Below are 26,540 nucleotides of genomic sequence, written 5' to 3'. Positions count from 1 at the left end.
TGATTCTCAATATCTCACAGATAGTATATAAGAAACCCAGCATTGACATATGGGAATTTGACTTCAAATCCATTTATTTTTGAAGTTGACTATAGAATGAGTTTTTGTTGTTGTTTGTTTGTCCTATGGGACAAGATTGACATGAAATATAAAAATAATAGCTGCATTTATATACAACTTTTAAGTTTTGTCAAAGGCTTTATCAAATTATGTTAGCTCATTTGATTCCCCAAGAATGAAGGTAGGTACCATTATTATATTCATTTTATAAATGATGAAAAAATGTTTTGAGAGGCTACATGGCCCAGGGACAGAAAGCTGGAGTCTGAGGCAGGATTTGAATTCAGGTCTAACTACTTCTAAGGTCAGTCCTCTATATTGTTATAATACCAGTTATAATTGACATTTTTATGGTGCCTTAAAAATCACTAAGGACTTTTTATTGATCAGTTATGGAGAAACTACATAGTATAGTGACCTGAGATCAGTAAGACCTGAATTCAGTTCTAGCCTCAGACATTGAACCTAACTTCTGTTTGTCTTAGTTTCCTTATCTGTAAAGCAGAGATAGTAATAGCACCTATCTGTCAGGATTTTTGTGAGGATAAAATGAGATAAAATTTGTAAACTACTTTGAAAATACTATATAAATGTTAGCTGTTATTATAAGTTACCTCATTTGAGTCCCACAACTTTGAGGGAAGTAGAACAGGCATTACTACCTCTATTTTACAGATAGGAAAACTGAGGCTCTCCCTGTTTGTTCCTACCACATTCAAATCTCAGCTAAAACTCATATTCTGCAGGAAACCTTACCCTATCTTCCTTAATTTTAGTATCTTTCTTCTGAGGCTTCTCCCAATAGATACATATGTATCATGTATATATGTATACATATATAACTTATTTGTATGTGATTGTTTGCATGTTGCCTCCCCCATTCAACTGTGAACTCTCTGAAAGCAGGGACTGTTGTTGAGGCTGTCATTGATGCTATTGTTTTGTTGTTGTTTGCTTTTGTATCTACAGCTCTTAGATAGTGCCAGGCATGTAATATACATTTAATAATAGATACTAGTTGACTAACGGAAGTGATTTCCCTGATGTCATATAGCTAATAATTGTCAAAGGAGGGATTTGAACCAATATTTTTCAAGACTTCCATTCTTGGTCCTGTTAAAAGCAATTTATTGTAGCTACTATTGGTGAAATGCTGTGCTAAGTGCTGTGGGGGAAGAATTAAAAAATAATAATAGATACTATCCCTGCCTTTTAACGCATAAAATATAGGTGGGGGCAGAACATATAAACAGTAACCAAGAAAAAACTGCAGCATATAATAAAAGAGCAATGATGAGGCAAAATGTTTAGGGAAGATTTCATGGAGAAGATTAGAATTATAAGGTCATAGAATTTTTAAGTGATAGGGATTTTAGGGATTATCCAGCCCCTTCATTCCACCAAAAGTAAAATATATTATAGAATTAGTAAGGCTCTTCGAGTTCATCTCGTCCAGCCTCCTCATTTATAGCTTAAGAAACTGAAACATAACAAGTGAAGTATTTTACCCAAGATAGCAATGGCAGTAAGTAACAAAGCTGGGAATATGAACCTGGGTCCTCTGAATCGATCTCAATCCTTTTTAGCTAAGAGAGGGAAAGTGATTCTCAATATCTCACAGGTAGTATATAACAAATCCAGCACTGACATATGGGAATTTGACTTCAAATCCATTGATTTTTGAAGTTGGCTATAGAATGAGTTTTTTGTTGTTGTTTGTTTGTTTTATATGCAATCAAGAGCCTATATGGGTAAATACTTCTTAGCAGGAGAAACAACATTAGCAGGAATGTGTCCCATGTGCCTGGAGTACAGTGAATAAGTTGGGTAGGCTAGAGCAGAAACAATTATGTAGGACAATTATAGGAAATAAGAGTGGAAAAACAGTTTGCAACTAGATTTTGGAGTTCTTGAAAACCAAAGTCAGCACCATGGCCAGAGGTAGTAATAATTGTGTATATAAGTATCATACTGAGACAAATGTGTGTGTTGGAGATAGGGAAGATATAGGAAACTTTAAGGAAGAGAAATAACTAGTTTTTTTAGTGATCACTATTGTGAAGCTTTTTGCAGATTTAATTGTTTTCATACAATTATTAAAACCCATAGAAGCCTCCTGACCTGGGAAGGGTCAGACTTTAATGATATGTTGGAGATTCCCTGATGAAGATGTGTTTCTCTCTCTCTCTCCAAGTAGACTAACCTGTGGGAAAACAATCAATAGAACCATGATTATTTTTTTTCTTCTCTGGGGTATTTATTTTGTGGTCAGCTTCCCATCACAGTTAAGTCTCTGCTCATAAGGCCTTTCCCAGATAACCTAGGCTACATCCCTGAGGTGGCAACTGTTTGTGACTGCCCCTATCAAATTCACAGTCAGGGTATTTAAGAGCAGTTCTGAAAGACATGCTGACTTTGAACTGTCTAGGGTCCCTAAAATTTTATTTTTATTTTTAGCAGGGCAGAAACAAATTGAAAGAAAAATTTAAGATGAAGCCGGCAGTGATGTCAAACTTAATGGTCTTACAAAACTTGAGTGTACCTAGAATCAGATTAAAATGTAATTGGAAATGTTTAACAAAATTTTAAATATACAATAAAACACAGTGTTTATTTGTGATTTTATAATCACTGTGTGGCCCACAAGAATTTGTTTCTCAACTTGACACCATTGATGTACAGGAAGAGTGAAAAAGGAAAAAGTAAAGGTAAGATTAGTTAGAAGTATTGAAATAGTGTAGTGTGAGATCATGATGAGAATGTTGGCAATAGGGATAGAAAGGATAGGTTGAATGAATCCTAGTATTAGAAGAGCTCATCTAGCCTAGACTTCACATCTTACAGATAAGGAAATGTCCACAGAGGTTAAAGCAAATATTCCAAGGTCATACAGAGGTAAGAGAAAAAGTATTTCTTTAATACTTACTATGTCTAGATACTATGCTAAGCACTTAAAAAGGATGATCTCATTTGATCCTCACAACAACCCTGGAAGGTGATTTTTGAATGACTTGTCCAGGGTTACACATCTAGTATGTGTCTGAGCTAAGATTTGAACTCAAGTCTGCCCGACAGTGAATAGAGTGCCAGGTCTAAGTCAGATAGCCCAAAGGGACAATCAGAGACCTCTCATCCTTCCACTAGTTGTCAGTGTCCCCTTCCCTTCCAAATTGCTTTTTGTTTCCAATATATTTTGTGTTAACTTATTGTACAATTAGTTTCCTGCCAGTAGAATGTAAGTTCCTTGAAAATAGGAATTGTTTAATTCTTTCTCTCAAGACCTTAAAATATTTGTTGATTTGAACAGAATGAGAAACCTAAAATCTAGAGACAAGTCAAATGATTTATTGCAGGTCACAATTCCCAAGGAGTTGGGATTTGAATACAGTTACTCTGACTCCAAATGGCTTTTGCTTTCTGTATCCAGGCTGGTTTCTCCAGGACTTCCATTCTAAACTGAGACCAATGTCCTACAAATCTAATAGAGACTGATACACCTGTAGAGGTGGCAGTTTTTCAGCTGAAACACAAAACTTATTTCATGTCTGTGTAGACATTGACACTCCTTGGGCATCCTTCCCTGATGTCCTGGCAGATTTTAAAGTCTGACAACTACAATTTGGTTGCTCGGAATTCTCAGGTATTTTCACATAGGAATCTAAGACTCTTACTTTGCTTTTTATTTGCAAACTGCTGGAGAAGATCAAGGATGTGCCTGCTCCATGGTAGCCATTTCCAAATTGAAAACCCCCACAAATCCCCCTTCCCCTGTGAGGATAGGCAATGGAAATCAAAGGGTATTGGGGATCTTGAACTTCACTTTGAAGGAAGAGGGATTTTTTTTTTTACTTCTAAGATCTCCCCTTCCAATTACTTGCCATTCTTATACATACCTATATATGTAAAATGTCTCCATTGGCTAGATTGGAAACTCCTTGAGACTTTTTATCCTATGTGCTAGGTCCAGCACAGTGCCTACCTAGCACAGTTAATGACTAACATATGCTTGCTTGATCATCATCATCATTAAATGTTTTTCAAGCACTAACTGATAAGTGCTATATTAAGAAAATTACACAGACAGAAGAAAAAGATTGTGCTTGTTTGCACATTTTCATGAAGAAAATAATGCTTTATTTGTGGGTTTCTCCAGAAGTTGTAAGAATAGGGAAACAAATCTCCATGAGACCTTTCTATCTGTCTCAGTCTCTGTGTCTATCTTTCTCTTTCTCTTTCCTCTCTTCTTTCTCTACTTCTCCTTTCTTTCTCTTTTCTCCCCTGTTATCTTTACTCTTTTACCCCTTTCCCCTTTAGTCTTCCATTTTTATCTTTTTTGTGTATCTTTCTGTCTCTGTCTTTCTCTGTGAATCCCTGTTTATGTCTTTGTCATTGTTTCTCTGTCTCTGTCTGGCTTTCTCCACCTTTGTTTCTTCTCTGTCTCTCTCTTACTCCTCCTCCTCCTCCTCCTCCTCCTCCTCCTCCTCCTCTCTTCCTCTTCTTCCTTCTCCCCTCTCACTATCTCCATTATTGCATCCCTACCTGTACTTTCCAGACCTGATATTATGACTTTTGAATATAACAAAAGTATCACCAGTGGGAACTGTGAGGGCAATGACACAAATGGCACACTCCATCTCTCACCTCTCAACATTTTCTCTGGCTGTGTCCCTGTCTGGAATTCTTTCCTTCCTCCATTCCAATTATTGACCTCCCTGGTTTCCTTTAAGTCCCAAATAAAATTTCACCTTCTATAGAGACCTATCCTCAATCTCTCTGAATTCTATCTATTAAATATTTCCTATTTATCCTGATAAAGTTTGCTTTATATATATTTGTTTGCCTGTGGTCTCATTAAAATGACGTTCCTTGAGGACAGGGACTGTTTTTTTCTTTTTTTCTTTTTTATATCCCCAAGACTCAGTGCAGTATTGAATAAATGTGGATTGATTAATTGACTGTTGTGAGGATCACATGAGATAATATTTATAAAGTAATTTGCATAATATCTATTCCACAGTAGGCACTTTATTAATGTTTTTTATCCATACTTTAAAATCAATTTGTGGCTCCTTATTGTCTCTAAGATAAAATACAAAATATTTAGCCTTTCATAATCTGTCTCCCACCTACACATTTAATCTTATTTCATAGTATTCCCTTTCATGCATTTTCTATTCCAATAAAAAAGGGGGTTTCTAGATGTTCCAGGTGTGTGACATTTAATGTCTTATCATTGTAGGATCTGTCCTGTGGACTTCTCTTCACTTTTGCCTCTAAATTCCTTTAAAGTACAGTTTCTGTTTCCCATACAAGAGGCCAAGCCTCAGCCTTCAATGCTTACTACCTCTTAAAATTACTTTTGCATTTACTTATCATTGTACCTCAACCCAAAAGAAGTGAACTCTTCTAGTGTACAGATTCTACTATGGGGTTTTTTTTTTTTGTCCATTGCCCATTGTTTGTTTTTCTTAACCTTTGTTTTCTCAGGAGCTAGCCCAGTGTTTTATCCCACATAGATAGGGATTGTGATTTCACGGGTACATGGAACTTCCAGGTGAAGCTATTCCCCTCCACTATTTGCAATTTATGCTTTTAGTGAGTCACCTAGAGCAAAGTAACTTGCCCAAAATCACACAGTATCATCAAATACATGGTTTGCCTGGCTCTAAGCCTCACCCTCTATACACTTCATCACTTTGTCCATAGTTAAACAAATGTCTGTTAAAATTTAATTGAATTTATAGTACCCATGCCCCACACCAAACATGCGTACTCAAAAACTTCAAATGACCTAAAAATCATGTTACAGTTTACATGTTGTTTCAAACTAAAGCTTCTTACATAAAACTTCAGACTTATAAGATCAATGAATAGACTCTTCATGGGTTATTAGAATGAAAGATATTTGCAAGTATTTTGGAGAAGATCTTTTTGCATGTGAAAAGAGACCTGTTAATGTGATTAGAGTATGGGATACTCAAGCCAATCAAATACCATTGTGAATAAATAGTCACTTTTTTAAACCAATTTTTAAATCGGAATAAAATGCACTTTTATACAGAAACTGTGTTCAAAATATCATTTTGCTTTGTGGTGAAAAGCAAGTCAGAATCTTACAATGTCTCACATTATCCTTAGGAACACTAGTTATCATTGACAGATTAGTGTGACAATAATAATTAGTCCCCCTTTTCTTTTTGTTTTTTTTTTCCTTTTTTTGATCTCATCCTTTCCTGCTTAGACATATTCCCTTTTTAGCTATGGTTTCATCACTTCACTGTACTTCATTTTTCTCCCTAGTACTAGAAATTTACTGTTTACCAGGACCAGCAATCTGCAGCATACAATTAGAAATCATATGTAGACCATTTATCACCATCATACCTTTCTTTCTGCCATTTGGTTGGCTCTTGGCACTACCGAATAGTTCAAAATCAGAAATTGACATAATATTATGAGTGAAAATGGCATTAAAGAACAAAAACATCAAAGTCTGCTTTACCACTGTATCCTAGGGACCTTGGGACCCTTCCATTTGACTTGCAGCTGAAACCTTCCATATGTATTATTTCTCCCATTCAAAAGTGAGCTCCCTGAAAGTGGGGCATGTCTTGCCTCTCTATTTGTATCCCTAATACCAAGTCAGCACTTTGCACATAGTACTCTGGCAGATATTAGAGTGGTTTACTGCTCATTTTATAGATGAGGAACTGAGGCAAACAGAGTTAAGTGACTTACCCAGGGTCACACAGTTAATAAGTGTCTGAAATCAAATTTGAACTCTTTCTGACCTAGAAGCCAAGAAGTTTATCCACTATGCCTTCTAGCTATTCTATGTTTTGTTTAGGTTGATATCAAAACTAGTTTTCATTTACCAAATAATGGTAGGTTGTGATGGGCTATGGCCATGTCTTAGGAGTCATTCATGGCAAATCTTAACATTGTGCTTCAGGTGAACCACAAAGTTTATAATGAACTACATAGTTAAAACAGACAATTGCATTAAGGTAACTTCAACCTTTGTATTTGAATTTGCACAAACCTTAATAATTGCTTTATTCATTTATAGCCATTACATATATTAGCATATTAATGTAACAGTTTTAATTAATAATTGACATTCATTTATTATGCTCCTAAAGAATTCACAATCTAATGAGGAAGAAAAGATACAAACAAATATATACAAACTATATAGGAAATAATTTATAGAGGGAAGACACTAGATTTGGGAAAGGCTTTCTGCAGAAGGTGGGTTTTAGTTTGGACTTAAAGACTTCAATTCTAAAGTTTGAAAACCACTTAATATACATTATGCTACTGGAACCTTACAACAGTCCCCAAAAGAGGGTATTTTACAGAAGGTGCTAAAGAGGAAAATGAGATACAGAGAGGATAAGTAATCTTTGCATAGTCACACAGCAAATAAATGTTAGAAAGATTTGAACCTAGATCCCTGCCATAATCTACTAAGTTCTACTGTCTTGTATACAAAAGAGAAATACCAAATACAAAGGTTGAGGTTATCTTCGACAAAAGTGTCTATTGTATAATATAAACTTTGTGGTTCAGCTAAAGCACAATGTTAAGATTTACCATGAATGACTCACCTCTACTCAGTCATGGTTATAGCCCATCATACCTTGCCAATATTTGATAAATGAAAACTAGTTTTGGTTTCAGCCTAAACAAAATATGGGACAGCTAGGTGGCACAGAGTACTGGGTCAGGACTCAGGAAAAGTCATCTTCCTGAGGTCAAATCTGGCTTCAGCCACTTATTAATTAATGTGTGACCTGAGCAAGACACTCAACCCTGTTTGCCCCAGTTTCCTCATCTGCAGAAGGAAATGACAAACCACTTTAATATCTCTACCAAGAAAACCCCAGTGGAGTCATGAAGAGTTGAACACAACTGACAAACAATCTAACATATAAACAAGATATACTTAGAAGCTAAAGTTCTGTTCAGAGAAGAATAATAAAATGCATTCCAAAGTCATATAAATGGAGTATTCCATCTATGAGTGCAGGTAATCAGCACTATGACTGGAATGTGACCATTTAGACTTTGAATAACGCCTCCCAGCAATGCTAGGTGTGATCTGGTGTAGTGGGTTAAATATTGGATTTGAATCTTGGCTTAGTGACCTATTAGCAGTACAGATCTTACACTTAACTCATACAGCTTCCCTAGTTTTCAATTTCTTCATTTGTGAATTATAGAGAGCAAGAATAGAGAAGCTCTAAAGTTCCTTCCCTTGCATTTCTAAATCTAAGATCCTAAGTATTTAATAAGTATTTTAATCAGCAACAAACAGCACTCATGGGTTGGATTTGCATGTGCTTGCAGGCTCACTCTGTTTAAAAAAAATAATCTGTGTCAGTGTCTCTTCATTCCCTCGGATCTATTCATAGATTGGAATTTAGATATTGCATAATATACCTATTTGTGTTCCAAGAAACCTAAAGCTGAAAATAAATCTCCCCCCTGTTTGGAGAAGCCTCCCTATCTCTTCTCTACCCATAAAAAAATTGACCTATCCTTCAAAGGCCAGCTCAAGTCTCATTTAATCCACAAAGATTTCTTTGATTTCTCCCTCACCCAATGTCTGTTGTCCTTGTCTGTACCTTGCATTTAATGCTTTAAAAGAGAAAGAAACAAAGAAATAGAGGGAACTTTTATAAATAAGTTTACTACATTGCTGAGAGCTATGAGCTGCTAGACCCAGGAAGGCCAACAAAAGTCCCCAGGCTAAAATTAAGCCTATTCTTTTGAACATTTATCTTCTGGTGCCTACAACTTGCCAAGTATCTGACTAGGATTACTATTATTTTTTAATCCTTTTAATTATTAAAACCCAATTGTTAGTTTTAGTTTCCCCAAAATCCGTTTCAGAACCTATATCCAACAATATCCTTCAGGATTACTGTGGGAGCTGTGAGGAGGTTCAGCTCCCATAATGCTCCCTGGTTGGCATGCAAATAAGCCTGAAGCCAAGAACACAATATTCAGGTACAATCATCCAGGTCATAGGTCTCTGCTCTTGTTCCATATTCATGTCTTTATTAAATGTACTTGCCAGCAATAATCTCTCTGTCTCTGTCTGTCTCTCTCTTCCCTCTCAATCTCTCTTCTTTTCCCTCTGTCTATCTTTCTGTGTCTGTTCTCTTTCTCTCCCCCTCACTCCAATTCTTTCTTGTCTCTTCTTCTCCCTCTGTTCTATTTCTCCTTTTCTCTTTCCCTCTCTCATATAGGTGTGTTGGTCATTTTACTGAGGAGCAAGGAAACTTGCCATCTAAGATCAAACTTTTAGAGGCAACCATTACTTGGGTAGGTCATTCAATCATCCAAAATGTCAACATCACACTACAGTATAATGGGACAGGTCTAAGATGAAGTGATAGCTTTAAGATAGGTTCCCTCCAATAGTCACGTTTTCATTATTGGTTTCTTTTGCTTCTCTCAGGCTTACGTGGATAAGAAAAATATCACAGTCTTTGACTTCTTCAAGGAAATAGATCATCTTGGAACAGTGAAGATGCCTGTGGGCGAGTTTCGGAAAGCCTTGACAATGGTGTGGTTTCCCATAGCTACACACAATATCTGTGTCTGTGTTTTTATGCCTCTGTGTTTCTTCATGGGATTCTAATTTGGAAATGTGAGGTCATATTACTAGATAACATTTAGAAATCCTAAAGGTTGTATTACCAACAAACATCCTAGGGGATGTTTCTCATCTTTTGAGTTTTCTGACCTAGGCAACCACAACTTTGTCAGAATCTACCTGTTTCTTGTACAATATGATCAATATACAAAATACGTAAACATGTAAGCACATAGATATAAATGTAATAGTAAATATATACATATATGAATATATGTGTTTATATAGTATCTCAAACATTTCAGTATGCATACACACTTTGTTTTTATACATGTATATATCTCAGTGTGTTTGTAGTAATAGTGTATAAATAGTTCATATATATATATACATATAGAATGTGTATATAGTATCACAGCCATCAGGTTATACCTATGTGCATATACATACATATATATATATATATGTCTCAAGTGTGGGTGTGTCTGAAATATCTCAGAGCAGTAGACCTGTCAGTCTCTGTGTGTGTATATACACCTCAATATACACACATAAATAAATATACAAATATATACATATATACATTTATACATTTATACACATATATACATTTATTTCTCCCATGTATATTCATTCAAACACAGTCATAATACATTTGTGTGTATATGTGTAGATTAAGGGCAAATATTTATTCATTTACACAAATATAGTAAGATATTAAATAGCTCTTTAAGAGATAAAGTCCTATTTAATATATACATATACATATAAGCATATATTTATACCATATGTGTATATGTGTGTATACACACTATATATATATATATATATATACATACATATATATTTATATAATCTATCTATATCTTTATCTGTGTATATTAGGGAAATTAGGTGGTACCTCATGCCAGACCTGGAGTTAGGAAGATCCATCTTCCTACATTCAAATTTGGACTCAAACTCTTATTATCTGCGTGATCCTGGTCAAGTCCCTTAATCCTATTTGTCTCAGTTTCCTCATCTGAAAATGAGCTAGAGAAGGAAATGGCAGACTACTCCAGTATCTTTGGCAAGAACATCTCAAATGAGGTTATGAAGAGTCATATACAAATGAAACAACTGAACAACAAAAATGTATTATATGTTGTATACACATGTACTATAAACACACACACACACACACACACACACACACACACACACACACCACAAAAACCCTACCTTAATGTCTAAAATTTCCCTTTTAAACACTTCTTTGGGTCTAGGTAGAAAAGATCCTATTAAAATGTAAGTGATATCCTAGCAGATGAAGCACAAATTTTTATCCATATTTTTATACCACAGTGAGAGCACAAAAGGGAAGATATATTTTGTTGATATAGAGGGAAGCTGAACAGATAGAAGTCAGGAGAGAATAACTGGGTTGTACTTCTCTAATGAGAGCCTCCCTTTTTTGAAAGATAGAAGAAAAATATAAGGATTTAAGGACTTTCAAAGAGAGACAAGAGAGAAGTATGTAAAACAAACTTGACCTTCCTTGGAATTTTGCCTATTGTGGATCCGGATCCTTTCCTTTTACTCCTCCATAATGGGCTTTGTCATTAAACACAAGAAATGAGTGGGGTTTTTCCTCTCAATTACATGCTGAGTTTTGCTTTGGATTGGTCATCAGTTTCAGTATCCTCCAAGCCCTCCATTCCCATTTCAACCAAGAAGGTCTACGTACCTGAACTAGTGGTAAGATGTGACTCTGAAATAATACGTTAGGATAGTTTTAGAGGATTTGATTAACGCAGTTTTCTTCTTCCTTCCACTTCTGCAGCAAACAAAGGTTCCTTTGAACAGAATACAAATCAGGGAATTAATTAAGAAACTTGACCCAGATCAAACAGGGATAGTAGATTACAGGTAAGCTTCAATCTTGTACTCCGACTATTATAGTAGTGAGATCTCCTGGTGCCATGACACGTGTCTGGAATATTTCTTTATCCATTTCTAACTGTCTGCTGTATGGAATTCTTCATTTTCACTTAGAAGAAATTGTTCCAGTTCATTAGACCTAAGAGAATTGAGAACTCTATTCATCCCGTTTCCTGGGAGCATCAGCCCCACCCACTCTGCAACATCCAGAAGCCTTTTCTTTTTTTAAAAAATTTTTATCTAAGACAATGTGGTTAGGTGATTTGCCCAAGGTCACACAGCTAGGTGAGGTCACATTTGAACTCAGGTCCTCCTGACTCCAGGGCCGGTGCTCAATTCACTGTGCCACCTAGCTGCCCCCAGAACCCTTTTCAAGTTTGCTAGTAGTATAGTTCACTGTCTATCCCATAAGCAGCAGGGAACTGGTGGTGTTTCTGCTCACTGTTCACTCTGCCTATTAATAATGTGGTGATCCATGGATAAGTCATTTTATCTCAAGAAATCTGACCTTCAGTTCCGTCATTTGTAGATTTTTAAAGAAAATGGGTAGGTCATAAATTTCATTTGTCCAAGGTCACATAGATAAGAAATGACAGAGTCAGAGTCAGAGGCATCAGTAGTTAGGTGGTGCAATGGATTGAACACAGATTCTGAAGTGAGGAAGAACTGAGTTCAAATCTGATACTTATTGGCTGTGTCACCCTGGACAAGTCACTTAGCTGTATTTGCCTCAGTTTCTTCATTTGGAAATAAGCTGAAGAAGGAAATGACAAATCACTCTAGTATCTTTGCTAAGAAACACCAAAATGTGGTCATGAAGAGACAGGCACAACTGAAACAACTGAATAACAATAAAAGAGTCCAGTCCCTGCTGTCAAAGAGCTTGTAAGTCTTTTAAAGAATCACTTTCTGGACTGATGTCCCAGTAGACACATCTCTGGAGTGAAACAACTTAAATTATTGAGATAACAAATGACTTGTGATAATTTCCCAATTTCTACATTTTCTTTAGATTCTCACAGTAAGAACTATATATTTGATTTATGTTTTTCAGGAAAGATATCTTCAGTGCCTTTATCTTAGTAGCTTCCTCAAAATTGTTGTTCTGTTATCATTAACTTTATCAAAGAGCAGCAAGATTATTTAAAATTTTTATTTGTCTTTAAATTATTATCAAACAGTTACTCCTGAGGTACCCACTAATTGTTATTATTTTCTTCCTTTTAAAATAGAGTATTACAAGAACCAGAATATGGCATCAGTCCTAATGACAGAAAAGGTAATAATACCACGAGGAAAAATGAAGAGGAAGCAAGAAACAAGGAAGCATATACTAAAGTCTTGTAGACAGCCTTAGACATGACCAATGAAAAATAAACCACAAAGTTTCCTCTTATGTCTGGGCTGTTTTTCAGCAGCTGTAGACAGTCTCTGGGATAAACAGTCAGCCAAGGAACAGGTGTTTTAAGGAACAAGGAGGCCCAAAGTTAGGGGTAAATTCTGAAGCTAGAAGACTAAAGATCAGCTAAAGAAGGAAGTGATCATAACAGAGAGAGGATGGTTGTTAGATTTTCAAGGGAATAACAAAGATGAAGGAGTTAGAGAGAGATCTCATGTGATCATAAAACATGGATTGATTCTCTGAGTAGTTCAAGAGAAGAGATGACGACTCAAATTGAGACATTAGAGGGTCAGCAAGAAAACTAGAATGGGAAATTGGGAGACAGGGGATCAGTCTCAACTCTGCCATTTACCAGCTTTGTGATCCTGGAGGGAGTTGTGCCACCTCCTGAGTCTTAGTTTCTTCATCCATAAACCAAGAGGGCTAATCTAGGGTTCTCTAAGGATCCTGGAAGAAGCTGGGCTTGGAATCAGAAAGGTCTATCAAATCCAGCTTCAAATGTCTATTTCCTGTGTCCCTGGGCAAATCCCGTAATTGCAGGTTGTCTCAATTTCTTCATCTGTAAAATGGGGATAATAACAGCACCTACTTCTCAGGGTTGTTGTGAAGATCAAGTAAGACAACTGTCAAGTGTTTAGCACAGTATCTATTAAATATTTCCTTCCCTTGTGGTGTTAACATTCTGTCAAGGATTTTTAATATGTTTTGGCTAATAAAAATGAATGAATAAATTAACTCTTGGGAAATTGGGTAGTCTCAAAAATCATATGATGGTTAGGAAAGGAAATGGATAGAGAATATACCTAGGATCAACTATGGTTCTGATTTCAGGCCCAGTATTCTATCCATTGAGCCACCCAGTTGCCCAATCCTCAAATTACACATTTCCTAATAAAAAGCAGCAGCAAAATTTAACATAGGACATTTCTCTTGTGGAGTCATTCAACTAGAATTCACTAGAGTGAATATGGAGTAAGAGAGTTTAATTTCTTTCCTATTGCATTGCCAACCAATTTTCTAAATATATTTATTGAGTAATAAATCCTTTTACCAAGTTTTTATTTTCTACATTTTCCACTAATGTTATATGCATACATTTGCATTATGCATACATTTGAGTATGTCTCTTCTAAATAAATAATAAATAAAAATTCGATTTCATTGGTCTATTACTTCATCCCTCCCTCCCCCGTTTGTTTGTCTAACTCTTCATAACCCTGCTGGCCATAGCACACCAATACTGTTCATAGGGTTTCCTTAGTAATGATACTAGAATATTTTGTCATTTCCTTCATCAGTGGATTAAGCCAAATAGAAGTTAAATGATTTGCTTACAGCTAGTAAGTATCTAAGGTTGAATTTGACCTCAAGTCTTCCTGACTTCAGGAAGACTTACTCCATTCACTGAGCCACCTAATTTCCTCCCTTTCTCAGGTAGTTTTGATGGGCTAAGCAGTTAATAAATGCTTCTTGATTAGCTGATTGATAACTGCTTTTTGACATTCTCATATCTAAGAGTACAATATTTCCATCAACTTTTCAAGGTGCCTTTAATATTCTTATTCACTTGTTTTCCCAAGTAAACTTTATTGTGATTGTAGTAAATTCTATAAAGCATGAAATTTTAAAAGATAAAGCTTGAAAAAGGCTATTTAGGGGAATAAAAGACAAAGAAAGAACTAGTTGTTTTTTTTTAATCAAAAGATGGAAAACAGCAGTGGTGGCCAAAAGAGGTCCTTGGTAATATTGAATGGTAGAAAAAGCTATTCTGTAAAAAGCTATTCTCCACCAAGGTAAATTACAAACTTGTTGAGAGTAAAGACTGCAGCTTTCTTGGTGAAACCCACAAGCTTTAGAAAAGTACTCTCTCCATAAGCCTACCATGCAACTAGGTGACAGGACAGATAGGTTCTAGTCCTGGAGTCAGGAAGACATCTTCCTGAGTTCAAATCTGGCCTCAGACTTACTGGCTGTGTGACCCTGGGCAAGTCACTCAATATGATTTGCCTCATTGTTCTCATCTGTAAAATTTGTTAGAGAAGGAAATGGAAAACTACTCCAGTATTCTTTGCCAAGTAAACCCCAAATGAAGTCAGAGTCAGTCACAGCTGAAATGACTGAACAACATAAGTTTCCTATATAATTGCTGTGAGCAACTAGACAGTATAGTGATTATGGACTGATTGGGAAGTCAGGAGGACCTGAGTTCAAATTCTACCTCGGGTACTTATTAGCTGTGTGATCTCAGGCAAGTCACTTAACTCTGCCTCACATCCAGAGCCATCTCCTGTTGTCCTGAGACATATCTGACCACTGGACCAGATGACTGTGGAAGAGATGGTGAGGCTGATAACAGCATAGCCCCCACAACCACCACCACCCACCACCTCACTCAAATCCAATGCTCCTGCATATCATGGCATCACCCCCCTGATGTCATGGTCTTCTTTGAGAATGAAAGACAAACATCATCATATGCCCCCAGAAAGCATTCTCTACTAATCCCTTTGAGGTTTCACAAAGCATCTCTAAAACACATTTACATGTTATATTGTAACTGTCTTTGTTTATATCTTATCCCATTAGATGATAAGAACCTTCCGGTGAGAAACTTTCATTTAAATTCTGTTTTTCATCAACAATGTGCTGTTTTCATAGGCTTTTAAATGTTTGTTGCTGAAATTATTCTTTAGTTACTTCGGTCAATTCAAACTTCATGAACCCCAGTCGGTATTTTTTTTTTTTTTAGGATTTTACAAGGCAAACGGGGTTAAAGGAATTGCCTAAGGCCACACAACTAGGTAATCATTAAGTGTCTGGAGTCAAATTTGAACTCAGGTCCTCCTGACTCCAGGGTCGATGCTCTATCCACTGTGCCACCTAGCTACCCCACCCAGTCGGTATTTTCTTGACAAAGATAGTAATTTGCCATTTCTCTCTCTAGCTCATTTTATAGATAAGGAATCTGAGTAAATACTAGTAAGTGTTTGAGATTGGATTTGAAGTCAGGAAGATGAGTCTTCCTGACTCCAGACTTGGTCCTCTATCCATTGTACTAGTCCTTCCCAATGAATGAATAACTGTCAAAGCAATGTCTGACTAGATGTGAATCTCCCCAAAAAAGAATTTAACAAAAATAATGAGAGGGGAGGGGAGGGGAGGAGAGGGGAGGGGAGGGGAGGGGAGGGGAGGGGAAGAGAAAGCAAAGAGAGAAGAGGGGAAGGGAACGAGACAGGAGGAGAGACAGAAATAGGACATTCCGTCTGTTTAAAAATGTGAAAACTGACACTCAGTAGGCCACCAGAACACAGCTGTCTTGCTTTTCTGGGGTAGACTTATCTACCTTTGGCAGGATCATCTAAACCTAGGGGAGAACTAGCTCACTGGAAGTTCACAGGATAGACAGAACTGGTCTGATACTGAAGTTCATGGACTTCCTTACCCCATCACAGTAAAAGAGTCCAGACCAACATCAGCTAATTCTATACTTCGACCACTAGGTGGCATGTCAGCACCAAAAGTTCAAGGCTGATAAAAGTCTATGGGAAGGGGAGACTTGGCTGTAAGTTAGGAGTTTCTCAGTTTTGTCCAGAATTTTTATAGCTCTCAGAATGTTTTCCTACTTCAACGGGGGGGGGGGGGGGATGAGGGGAGGGGTGTTAGACTTTTTTTCTCCTTGTTACTTCTGTCAATGATAGAAGTCTGTTCTCCATGGTTGGGAAGGCTTCTAATTCATTTTCTTATCAAACAAACCCAGAAAGGTTGGGCCAGTTTTGGGGGATGCTTAGGAACTAGAATCTATTCATTTCTGTTGACCCCTTCTGAGACACTACAGCTCTCCTTAATGGAGAAGGAAAAATTATCAGCAACAGAATTCAAAAACTTAGAATTTGAAAACTAGAGCTTGGAACAGTCATTAGCAAGTCAAGTCAAGAAGCATTTATTAGTACTTAAATATATACTAAACACTGTGCAAAGTGCTGGCCATATAGACTAAAACACATTCCCTGACATCAAGGAGCTTAAATTCTAATAGAAAAAGACTATCCAAGTAACTACCTGCATACAAGCTACGTACAGAGTAGACTGAAGATAATCTCAATGAAAATTCACTAGGAGATGTGGGATGGCTAGGTGGCACAATGGATAGAGCACTGGCCCTGGAGTTAGGAGTACCTGAGTTCAAATCTGGCCTCAGACACTTAATACTTACCTAGCTGGTGTGGCCTTGGGCAAGACACTTAACTCCATTTGCCTTGCAAAAAAAAAAAACCTAAAAAAATTCACTAGGAGATGAAAAGAAGCAAGAAATAAGAGGCCCAAGAATGGCCTTGACTTGGATTTATCTTGAAGGAAACCAGAATCTGGAGGCGAGAAGGGAGAGAATTCCAACATGGAAGACCAAGATTGGCCAGTGAAAAAGTAAAGAGGTAGAAAATGTGAGGAACAGCAAGAATAGTAAGTAGAAATGAAGATACATAGGGTAGACCATGAGTGAAACCTAACAAACAAGGCAGTGAATGGTAAAATTCATCATAGACTTGGATTGGATAGGCAGTTGGCAGTTAACAGAAGAAAACAGGGTCAAAGACAGTAGCTTGTGGGAGAAAATAAAGACAAAACCGAAATCATAGCTGAAGAAACTGAGACTAAACCTCAAGTATTACAGCTTATGAAATCACTTTATGAACCCCCACTTGAACTAGCAAATTGGATCACTAGAAAGCAGCCATTAACTTCTCAGAGTTCTAAAGATTTTAGCTTCTAATATAGTAATATTAATATAATAGTATATGATTATGAGCCCCATCTGTTATGTTTTCAATATTCCTATACCAGTTAACATCTCTTCAATACAAATTAACCAATTAATATCAATTACTTTTTATAAAGAGATATTTACCAAAAATGTATAGCAAAGACCAAAAATTAACAATATTCCCCAAACTGGGGAGATATGCATTTAGTTCCTGGGAAGAGTGGACTCAAAATAAAAGGGGTTATTATGAAATAATTCTCTCTACCATCACCTCCTGAAGAGAGGAAGTAGGGTATTTCCTAGCCCCAGTGGCCCTTTTCTCCCTTCTCAGAGCCCCCTCCAAGTTCACTTCTAGGAGATGTATAGCCAATAAATGAATCTTTCCTTTGCTTAGCTGGACAGGCTCCTTGATGACCTGGGTCAAGAAGGTAAACTCAGTGCTGACTCCTCACCGATTCAGCTTTTATAGCTACCAGATTAATTATATTGCTAACACCAGAATTATGATGACTCTCCTGAATTTTCATAGTTTTCCAGGTGGTAATCTGATCTATTCTTCTTCCAGAGTAGGCTCATTTAAGATCAAGAAAGGATGAGCAGAAGAAAGAAAAGAAACAGAATTCCATGCATGGACACATACTAGTGATACATCCAATGCCCTTTCTTCTCTTGGATGCCCATAGCAGTTTCTACTTACTTGAAAGCCACCAGGGGAGAGAAAGAGGCAGAGAGAGACAGAGACAGAGACAAAAATCATATATATATGAGAGAGAGAGAGAGAGAGAGAGAGAGAGAGAGAGAGAGAGAGAGAGAGAGAGAGATAAAAACAGGCACAGAGACAGACAGAAATCTGCTCAAAATTTTTGCAGAAACATTCAGTTCTGGCTCAATAGCCAATTAAAATCCCTCCTATATGAAATCTTTTCTAATTCCCTTTAATGCTAGTGCCTTCTCTCCTTTATTATCTACAATTTAGTCTTCCATTATCATATTTGTATATAGTTATTTTTATGTTGTCTCCCTCATTTGACTGAGTTTCTTGAGGGCAAGGACTGTTTTTTTTTCTTTGTATCTCCATTATTTAGCACAGTCTGGCACATAGCAGGTACTTAAGAAATATTTTTTGACTTGACCCATAGTATATGTCAAAGGTCTGTATTGGTAGGAGAATTATTTCCATTGAGATGACTCAAAAATCTAGGACTTGGTTGAAGCTCTGATACCTTAAGTGACTTGACTATGGTCATACCCCTAGAGTCTGAGATCTTTCTGACTCTATCTAGTTCTACTACTTGTACTTCCAATCCATACTTACACCATGTTATCTCTCACTACATCTTAATTTATCAATAAAAGTTTATTGAATGAATGAATCTTTGCATATATACATACATACATACATGCAACATGTTGAACTGGTTATCAAACATTTTGAGTCAAAATGAGTCTTAGCATTCATCTAGAGCAACTCCCTCCTTTTATAGGAAATGGAAAGCCAAAAGAGCTAAATAACTTGTTGAAGCTCATATGACTAGCAAGTGGTAGCCATGAATTGAATCCAGACCCTCTGATTCCAAATCCAGCATTCTCTCCTGTAGACCATAATTTAAAAAAGAAACTTATAAGCATGCAGTCCATCAGTTTCCCCTCATGTCTATGCAAATATCTAGAATCATAGAAGGCATCTATCTAGTTCAACAATCTTCTCTTTGTATTGATTAGAGAAAAGGCAACAGCATCTCATAATTTAAAGCTGGAGGAAATCTTAAAGAAAGAGCCCTAAGGAGCTTTCCACCAATATAAACACATTCTCCTTAAACTCCGTTCTGGGAAACCATCAGTCTGTTTCAGTCTATTCCTAACTCTTCTCTAATTCTTCCAGCAGAGGGAGATACGTTCTCACAAGTCTCTGATATGTTCATGATATTTCAGGTCTGTCTGAGAGAAATTTTTTTAAAGGGAACAAAACCAGCTCTCTCAACTGAAACAATGATTAAGTGTCTTGAAACTAGATTCAAATGGCAGGTACTGAATAGAACACAGATTTTTGCTTACTTGATGTGGGACTGTGCCAAGCAATTTTATCTCCCTGGGTCTCTATTTCTTCATATTTAAAATTAAGGAGTTGTCTAATATACAACAAAAATATCTTTAGCATTTTTATGTTAACAAAAAAGGATTAAAATGGGTGCTTGTTGACTATTATGGACAATAAATGTGCCATAAGAAATTATGACCAATTTCAGACTCAGAAAAGAAATGAGAAAATATCCCTCTCCCTGTAGCAGAGAGGTGGGGAACTAACTATAGGTGCAAAATATTTCATACAGTTTCAGACATAGTTATTGTCTGACTATATCTATTGGTTTTGTTTAGCTATTAGCTTTATACCGAGGAAATGTTCAATGGAGGGGCAGTGTATAGTATCTGGATATGATTGTGATATAAAAACAACTGGTCATCCATGAATGCATTGTTGTTGGAGCAGTGAACCCAACCAACCTTTCTGGAGAGCAATTTGTAATTACGCCCCAAGGGCAACAAAAATGTGCCTACCCTTTGATCCAGCAATACCACTACTGGGTCTATATCCTTTTTTTAAAAAAAATTATTTATTTTTATTTTTTCTACAAATGATATTTTTATACATTACTAAAATATTCTTGTTTAAGAGTAAACATAATACCCCCTCCCCCCAAATATTGACCCTCATGAGCAATAAAGTAAAGAAAAAATTTAAAAATAAAAAAATTTAAAAATTTAAATTTAAATTAAAAAAATAATAATAGGGGCAGCTAGGTGGCGTGGTGGACAGAGCACCGGCCCTGGAGCCAGGAGCACCCAGGCCCACATCTGGCCCCAAACACCCAACAATCACCCAGCTGTGTGACCCTGGGCAAGCCCCCTAAATCCCCCAAATAATAATAATAATAATAATTAATAATAATAATTAATAATAATAATACTTCAGACTGTGTTCTAACACCATCAGCTCTGTTGCAGGTGAATCACATTCTTTATGATAAGTCCATCACAAAAGTTACTTCCATATTTTTCCACTGTTGCCATTGCTGATCGCAACTCTCTATTTGTACTTCCCTATTACCATACACTATATTTTCTCTCTCCTTTCATTTTGTACCTCTTCTTAAATGTACTGTAGGGTAGCTGAGTGGCACAGCAGACTGATCACCAGCCCTGGGGCCAAGAGGCCCCAAGTCTACATACCACCCCTAAGGCCTAGCAACCACCTAGCCCTGTGGTCCCGGACAGGCCATCCAATCCCAGCCCCTTGCAAGAAATAAAAAAGAAAATGTGTTATGTATGACCATTCTCCCCCACAGTCCACCCTCTCCTCCATCACTCACATCCCCCCTTCCCCCTGTCCTCCTTCTCTCCTTCTTACTGTAGATGTCTATACCCCATCGAGTATATATGCTGTTTCCTATCCTAGCCACCTTTGATGAGAACAAAGGTTCCCTCATTCCCCCTCACCTTTCCCTTTCCATGTCATTGCAATAGCTCATTGCAATAAGAAAAATCTTATTATATGAAATGTCTTAGCCTATACCACCTCTCCTTTCTCTTACTCCCATTACATTTCCCTTTTAGCCATTGACTCCATTTTACAATATATTTTATCTTCAAATTCAGCTCTCTCCTGTGATTCATCTATAAAAGCTCCTTCTACCTGCTCTATTAAATGAGAAGTTTCTTATGAGTATTTATCAGTAACATTTTTCTACGCAAGAATACATGCAGTTCATCATCATTAAGTCCCTCATATTTTCCCCTTCTCCTCCACTCTCTATGCTTCACCTGAGTCCTGTATTTGAAGATCAAACTTTCTGTTCAGCTCCAGCCATTTTAACAAGAACATTTGAAATTCTCCTGGTTCATTGAAAGTCCATCTTTTTTCTCTGGAAGAGGATGTTCAGCTTTGCTGGGTAGTTGATTCTTGGTTGCATTCTGAGCTCTTTTATCTTCCAGAATATTATATCCCAAGCCTTATGAGCCTTTAATGTAGTTGCTGCTAAGTCCTGTGTGATCCTGACTGCAGCTGCCATGAGCCACGGCTCTCAGGTGCCCTGGGGCTGCCTCCAGGAGGCTGAAGTTCCTTCACTCTGATGGACCACCCCTCCAACTCCGTGGAGCAGAGCCTTTCCACTATTTTTAGGTTACCATGGGCTGGAGAATTGCCTCACTGGATCCCTCTGTGGGTTCTGTCTCTTGAAAATTTAGTTAGAGTCCTTGTTTTATGAGTTTTGAGAGAGAGCACCTAAGAGAGGCTCTTCTCCTGTCACCATCTTGGTTCCATTGCTCTTATTCTTTTCTTGAACATTTACAGTGTTGCTTCCAATGTTATTATTTCTTCAAAATGAGTCTCTTCAGAATCACCAGTCATCTCTTAGTTGTCAGATTCAATGACTTTTTCTCAATTCTTATCCTCCTTGACTTCCTTGTGGCCTCTGACAATGTGAGTCACTCTTTACTCCTTGATACTCTCTTTTCTCTAGGTTTTCAGGACATCATCACCCCCCTCTCCCCAGCTCCCTTTCTCTTTTTCCTCCTCTTCTAATTCCTCCTTCTCTGTCTCCTTCTCTGGATCCTCCTCCAGATCATGCCCTCCAACTGAAGGTGTTCCTCAGTTGGGTCTATATCCTGAAGAGATTATGAAAAATGGCAAAACTAGGGGTAGCTAGGTGGCACAGTGGATAGAGCACTGGCCTTGGAGTCAGGAGTACCTGAGTTCAAATCTGGCCTCAGACACTTAATAATTACCTAGCCATGTGGCCTTAGGCAAGCTACTTAACCCTTTTTGCCTTACAAAAACTAAAAAAAAAAATTTAACAAAGGGCAAAAACATCACTTGTACAAAAATATTCACAGCAATCCTGTTTGTGGTGGCAAAGAATTGGAAATTAAGTGAATGTCCATCAATTGAGTAATGGCTTAACAAACTGTGGCATGTGTATGTGATGGAACGTTCTATTAGAAACCAGTAGGGATGGAAATTCAAGAAAGCCCGGAAGGACTTGCATGAACTGATGTTGAGTGAGATGAGCAGAACCAGAAGAACATTGAACACCCTAACAACAACATAGGGGTAATGATCAACCATAATGGACTTGCTCATGGAATCAGTGCAACAATCAGGCACAGTTTTGGGGTATCTACAATGGAGAATACTCTCTGTATCCAGAGAAAGAATTGTAGAGCTTGAACAAAGACCAAAGGCTATTACCTCTAATTTTTAAAAAAAGCTGCTATTATGTAATTTTGCTATCTCTTATACTCTATTTTTCTTCCTTAAGGATATGATTTCTCTCTCATCACATTCAACTTAGATCAATGCATACCATGGAAACAATGTAAAAACTAATTAACAGACTGCCTTCTGTGGGAGGTGGGGGAAGGGAAGCAAGATTAGAGGGAAAATTATAAAATTCAAAATAAATAAAATCTTCCTTTTAAAAAATGTCATCAATAAAATTTATTTTTAAAAAATAAATTTGTAAAGTCTAACAGACTACCTTCTGGGGAGGTAGGGGGAGGGAAGCCAGGTCAGGGGGAAAAATTGAAAAATCCAAAAATTAATTAATTAATTAATTAAAAATAAAATAAAATGAAGAGATTGCATTACATAATCTTTAAATGCTAAATCCTAATATCCATAAGATTCACTCTTTGAAACTAGTTCTGTTCAAAATAGCCTCTTACTAAAGGAAGGGAGAAAATCAAGGATGGTTTCTTTGAACTTCTAGCATTTGTGTTTAATTCATTAGAACTAACTTCCTTCTGAATCAGAATCTGTCTTCTTCTACCTAATTCTTTAGACAAGGAGTGGGAAGCCAAAAAAAAAAATCAATCAATCAATCAACAAATATTTATTAAGCAACTTATTGCTGCCAAACACTGCAGGGCACTAGGGATTCAAAGATAAGAATGAGGGGATCCCCTGCCCTCAAGGAATTTCTGTGCTGTAAATAGACTTCAGACCAAAATGGTGGATACTCCTGAATTATTTCTGTATGTCTTTAATTAAGACTCTTCAAATATATATTCTTTTGAAGTGACGACTATATTCAGTCCAGGAATATGTATGAATGAAGAACTGGGGACTTTTCCTTCACTGGACAGATTTGGGGGCTTGGCTAAATCCATATCTTTTGCCTGTTTCAAAGTAAAGGTTTGTGGGAAAATAGTGGCCCCAGAAACCAATTCAAACTGGAAAACTTACTTGGGATCATAAGATTTAAAGGTGGAAGGGACCTTTAGAGATCTAATTAATAATGTTTATTGAATGAAAGTTGAATTATGTGTCCAGAAACTGAGACCCAGCAAAGAAACGTGACTTACTAACAGTTTTGCTTACTAGGTTCTTATTCTGTGCTGCCTTAGTTAAATTAAGCAAGCTCATGATATCCTAGACTATCTCCATTTCAGCCTCCTTGACTTTTTTCGATATCCTTCTGATCAACAAGTTCCTCTCCAAATCTCCATTTGAAGAAGCATTCATGCTAGCCATCATACTCTTCAAATGCAGACTCGCACAACTTCTCTCCACCTTAATTCATCTTGGGTACCTTTCCCACTCTCCTCTCCCTTTTCAGCTTGTCTGTGTTATCTTCCTCCATTAGAATGGAAAAAAACTCTTTGAGGGCAGAAATTGTCTTTCTTTTTGTTTTTATTTATATTTCCAATGCTTTACACATTGCCTATCATATCAGTCACTGTAAAAGTTCAGTCATGCCCAACTTTCCATTAGCCCATTTGGATTTTCTTGACAACAGTACTAGAGTAGGCTGCCATTTCCTTCTCCAGAGACAAATAGTGTTAAAAGATTTGCTGTTTATGAAGAAGAATGGGTTGCTGGGTTGGATATGAATTTAGGACAATGAATTTTTCTAATTTCCAGTCCAGTGCTCTATCCACTGTGCCATCTAACTGCCTCACATAGTAAAACCTTAATAAATGCTCTCTCTCTCTCTATCTATCCATCTCTATCTATCCATTTATTATCTATCCATCTATCATCTATGTATCTAACATTTTTACATGTTTTATGTGTCCAATTTCTCAACTAGGTCATTACTTCCTCAAGGTCAAGAATTGTCATACTTTTCAGAATACCCAACAAGGTTTGCAAGTCAGCAATACTGTTGTAGACAGAAGTGCACAATGAAAACAAGAAAGTCAAAAGAGGGCAGAGGCTAATGGTCCTACAGCCCTTTTGTTCTTGCCTCTAGGTTTATTTACATACCAATCATGGAGAATTACTGTTGACATCCCTTGAAATTTTGTCAAGTGAAAGCTCTGAATTGGATATTTGGGATGCAGACTGAGAGTCAAGTATTTAACAAGAATTAAAAGGAACTTTGGGGTAGTTAGATGGCACAGTAGAGGAGGATCTGAGTTTACATCTGACTTCAGACTTTTATTAGCTGTATGACCTTAGGCAAGCCACTTAACACTGTTTGCCTCAGTTCTTCATCTGTAAAATGAGCTGGAGAAGGAAATGGCAAACTACTCCAATATCTTTGCCAAGAACACCCCAAATGAGGTCATGGAGAGTCGGACACAAGTGAATGACTCAACAACAACAAAAAAGAAACTATCCTATGCTCAAGCCAGAAAATTGGTTAGGGCTAAGGATCTCAAATTAGCACCTGGAATAAAGTAGTCCAAAGTATATTTAACCTTAATCTGAAGCATTCTTGGAGGTTTTATTGACTTTACGACTAGGTTTGCTAACTCATATCACTGGGCTATATGCTAAAAGAAATTTAGCTTTTAGGGGTGGCTAGGTGGTGCGGGTGGATAAAGCACTGGCCCTGGAGTCAGGAGCACCTTAGTTCAAATCCGAGCTCAGACACTTAATAATTACCTAGCTGTGTGGCCTTGGGCAAGCCACTTAACCCCATTTGCCTTGCAAAAACCTAAAAAAGAAATTTAGCTTTTACCTGCTAGGAAGGTTCTAGTGATGACTTAGGAATCACTGTTGACAGATGGTAGCAGAAAGTGAGAGAGCCCTGAAGAGGACGAAGCTGAAATTGATGTCATCTGAGGGTAGTTCAGTGTCCACAAAACAAGAAGATTCATGTTATTTGAGACTGTATTGATGGAACTGAGGGTATTTCACTAGAAGAGAAGACTCGGGATGATGGCTGACTTGAGCCTGTAAAGCTATTATATGGAAGAATGATTGGGCTTGCTAATCTAAGGATCAGAAGGACAGAATTAGGAACAATTGGTGGTTCTTGCAAAGAGATAAATTTAGAACTGGTATCAGAAAAAAAGCTTCCTAATAATTAATGTTATATAAAAGAATGGGTTGTTGGGATACTAATCAGATGAATTGATGTTCAACTCCGCATGAAATTGTGATTTGGTGAATGGGACCTTATCTTCTAAATGGAGTCAGACCTAAGATGTCTTTAAGAAGTCTAATATCTGACTTGACAAAGGGTAGGCCTATGGGTACATAGAGCTAAGCCCAAACACAACTGTATTAGTAATAATAATTATTCACATACTATATATTTAAACAAATGAATACATATATAATGACTGAGACTTGGAGAGATTAAACAACTTTTCCTGGCTCACAAAGGGAATGCCTGAGGCTAAATTCAAAATTGGATCTTCCTCAATTGAACTACAGTCCTGTACTACTTAGATGTCCACCTAGTTTCTTTTCATGACTTTCCCTAAAGGCCCAGAGATACAACCTATTAAAAAGTAAGGAGAAAGGGTTCCTGTCACTGTGTTAAGCATAATTTCTCCATTCT

General features: G+C 37.1%; 2 protein-coding genes across 6 annotated transcripts in view; one reads left to right on the top strand and one right to left on the bottom strand.

Moving 5' to 3' along the window:
• LRRC74A (leucine rich repeat containing 74A) overlaps positions 1 to 12,983 on the top strand; it is a 57,078-nt gene extending 44,095 nt beyond the window's left edge. For 4 of the 5 annotated variants that reach the window (XM_074235669.1, XM_074235668.1, XM_074235667.1 and 1 more), the window contains 3 exons: positions 9,530 to 9,637; positions 11,490 to 11,575; positions 12,820 to 12,983. In XM_074235669.1, the coding sequence (XP_074091770.1) occupies positions 9,530 to 9,637; positions 11,490 to 11,575; positions 12,820 to 12,934 (309 nt within the window). In that variant the 3' untranslated portion in view covers positions 12,935 to 12,983. Of the gene's footprint in view, positions 1 to 9,317; positions 9,392 to 9,529; positions 9,638 to 11,489; positions 11,576 to 12,819 lie in introns of those variants that run through there. The other variant, XM_074235671.1, reaches the window with a different exon arrangement.
• ANGEL1 (angel homolog 1) overlaps positions 1 to 26,540 on the bottom strand; it is a 111,365-nt gene that overhangs the window by 69,679 nt on the left and 15,146 nt on the right. The window contains exon 3 of the mRNA XM_074235659.1: positions 11,394 to 11,502. The gene's annotated coding sequence lies outside the window, so the exon portion shown is untranslated. The remainder of the gene's footprint in view (positions 1 to 11,393; positions 11,503 to 26,540) is intronic.

Source organism: Macrotis lagotis, chromosome 4, assembly GCF_037893015.1.
Source record: "Macrotis lagotis isolate mMagLag1 chromosome 4, bilby.v1.9.chrom.fasta, whole genome shotgun sequence".
In the NCBI taxonomy this organism is placed as follows: domain Eukaryota; kingdom Metazoa; phylum Chordata; class Mammalia; order Peramelemorphia; family Peramelidae; genus Macrotis; species Macrotis lagotis.
This window is presented reverse-complemented; position numbering and strand designations above follow the sequence as displayed.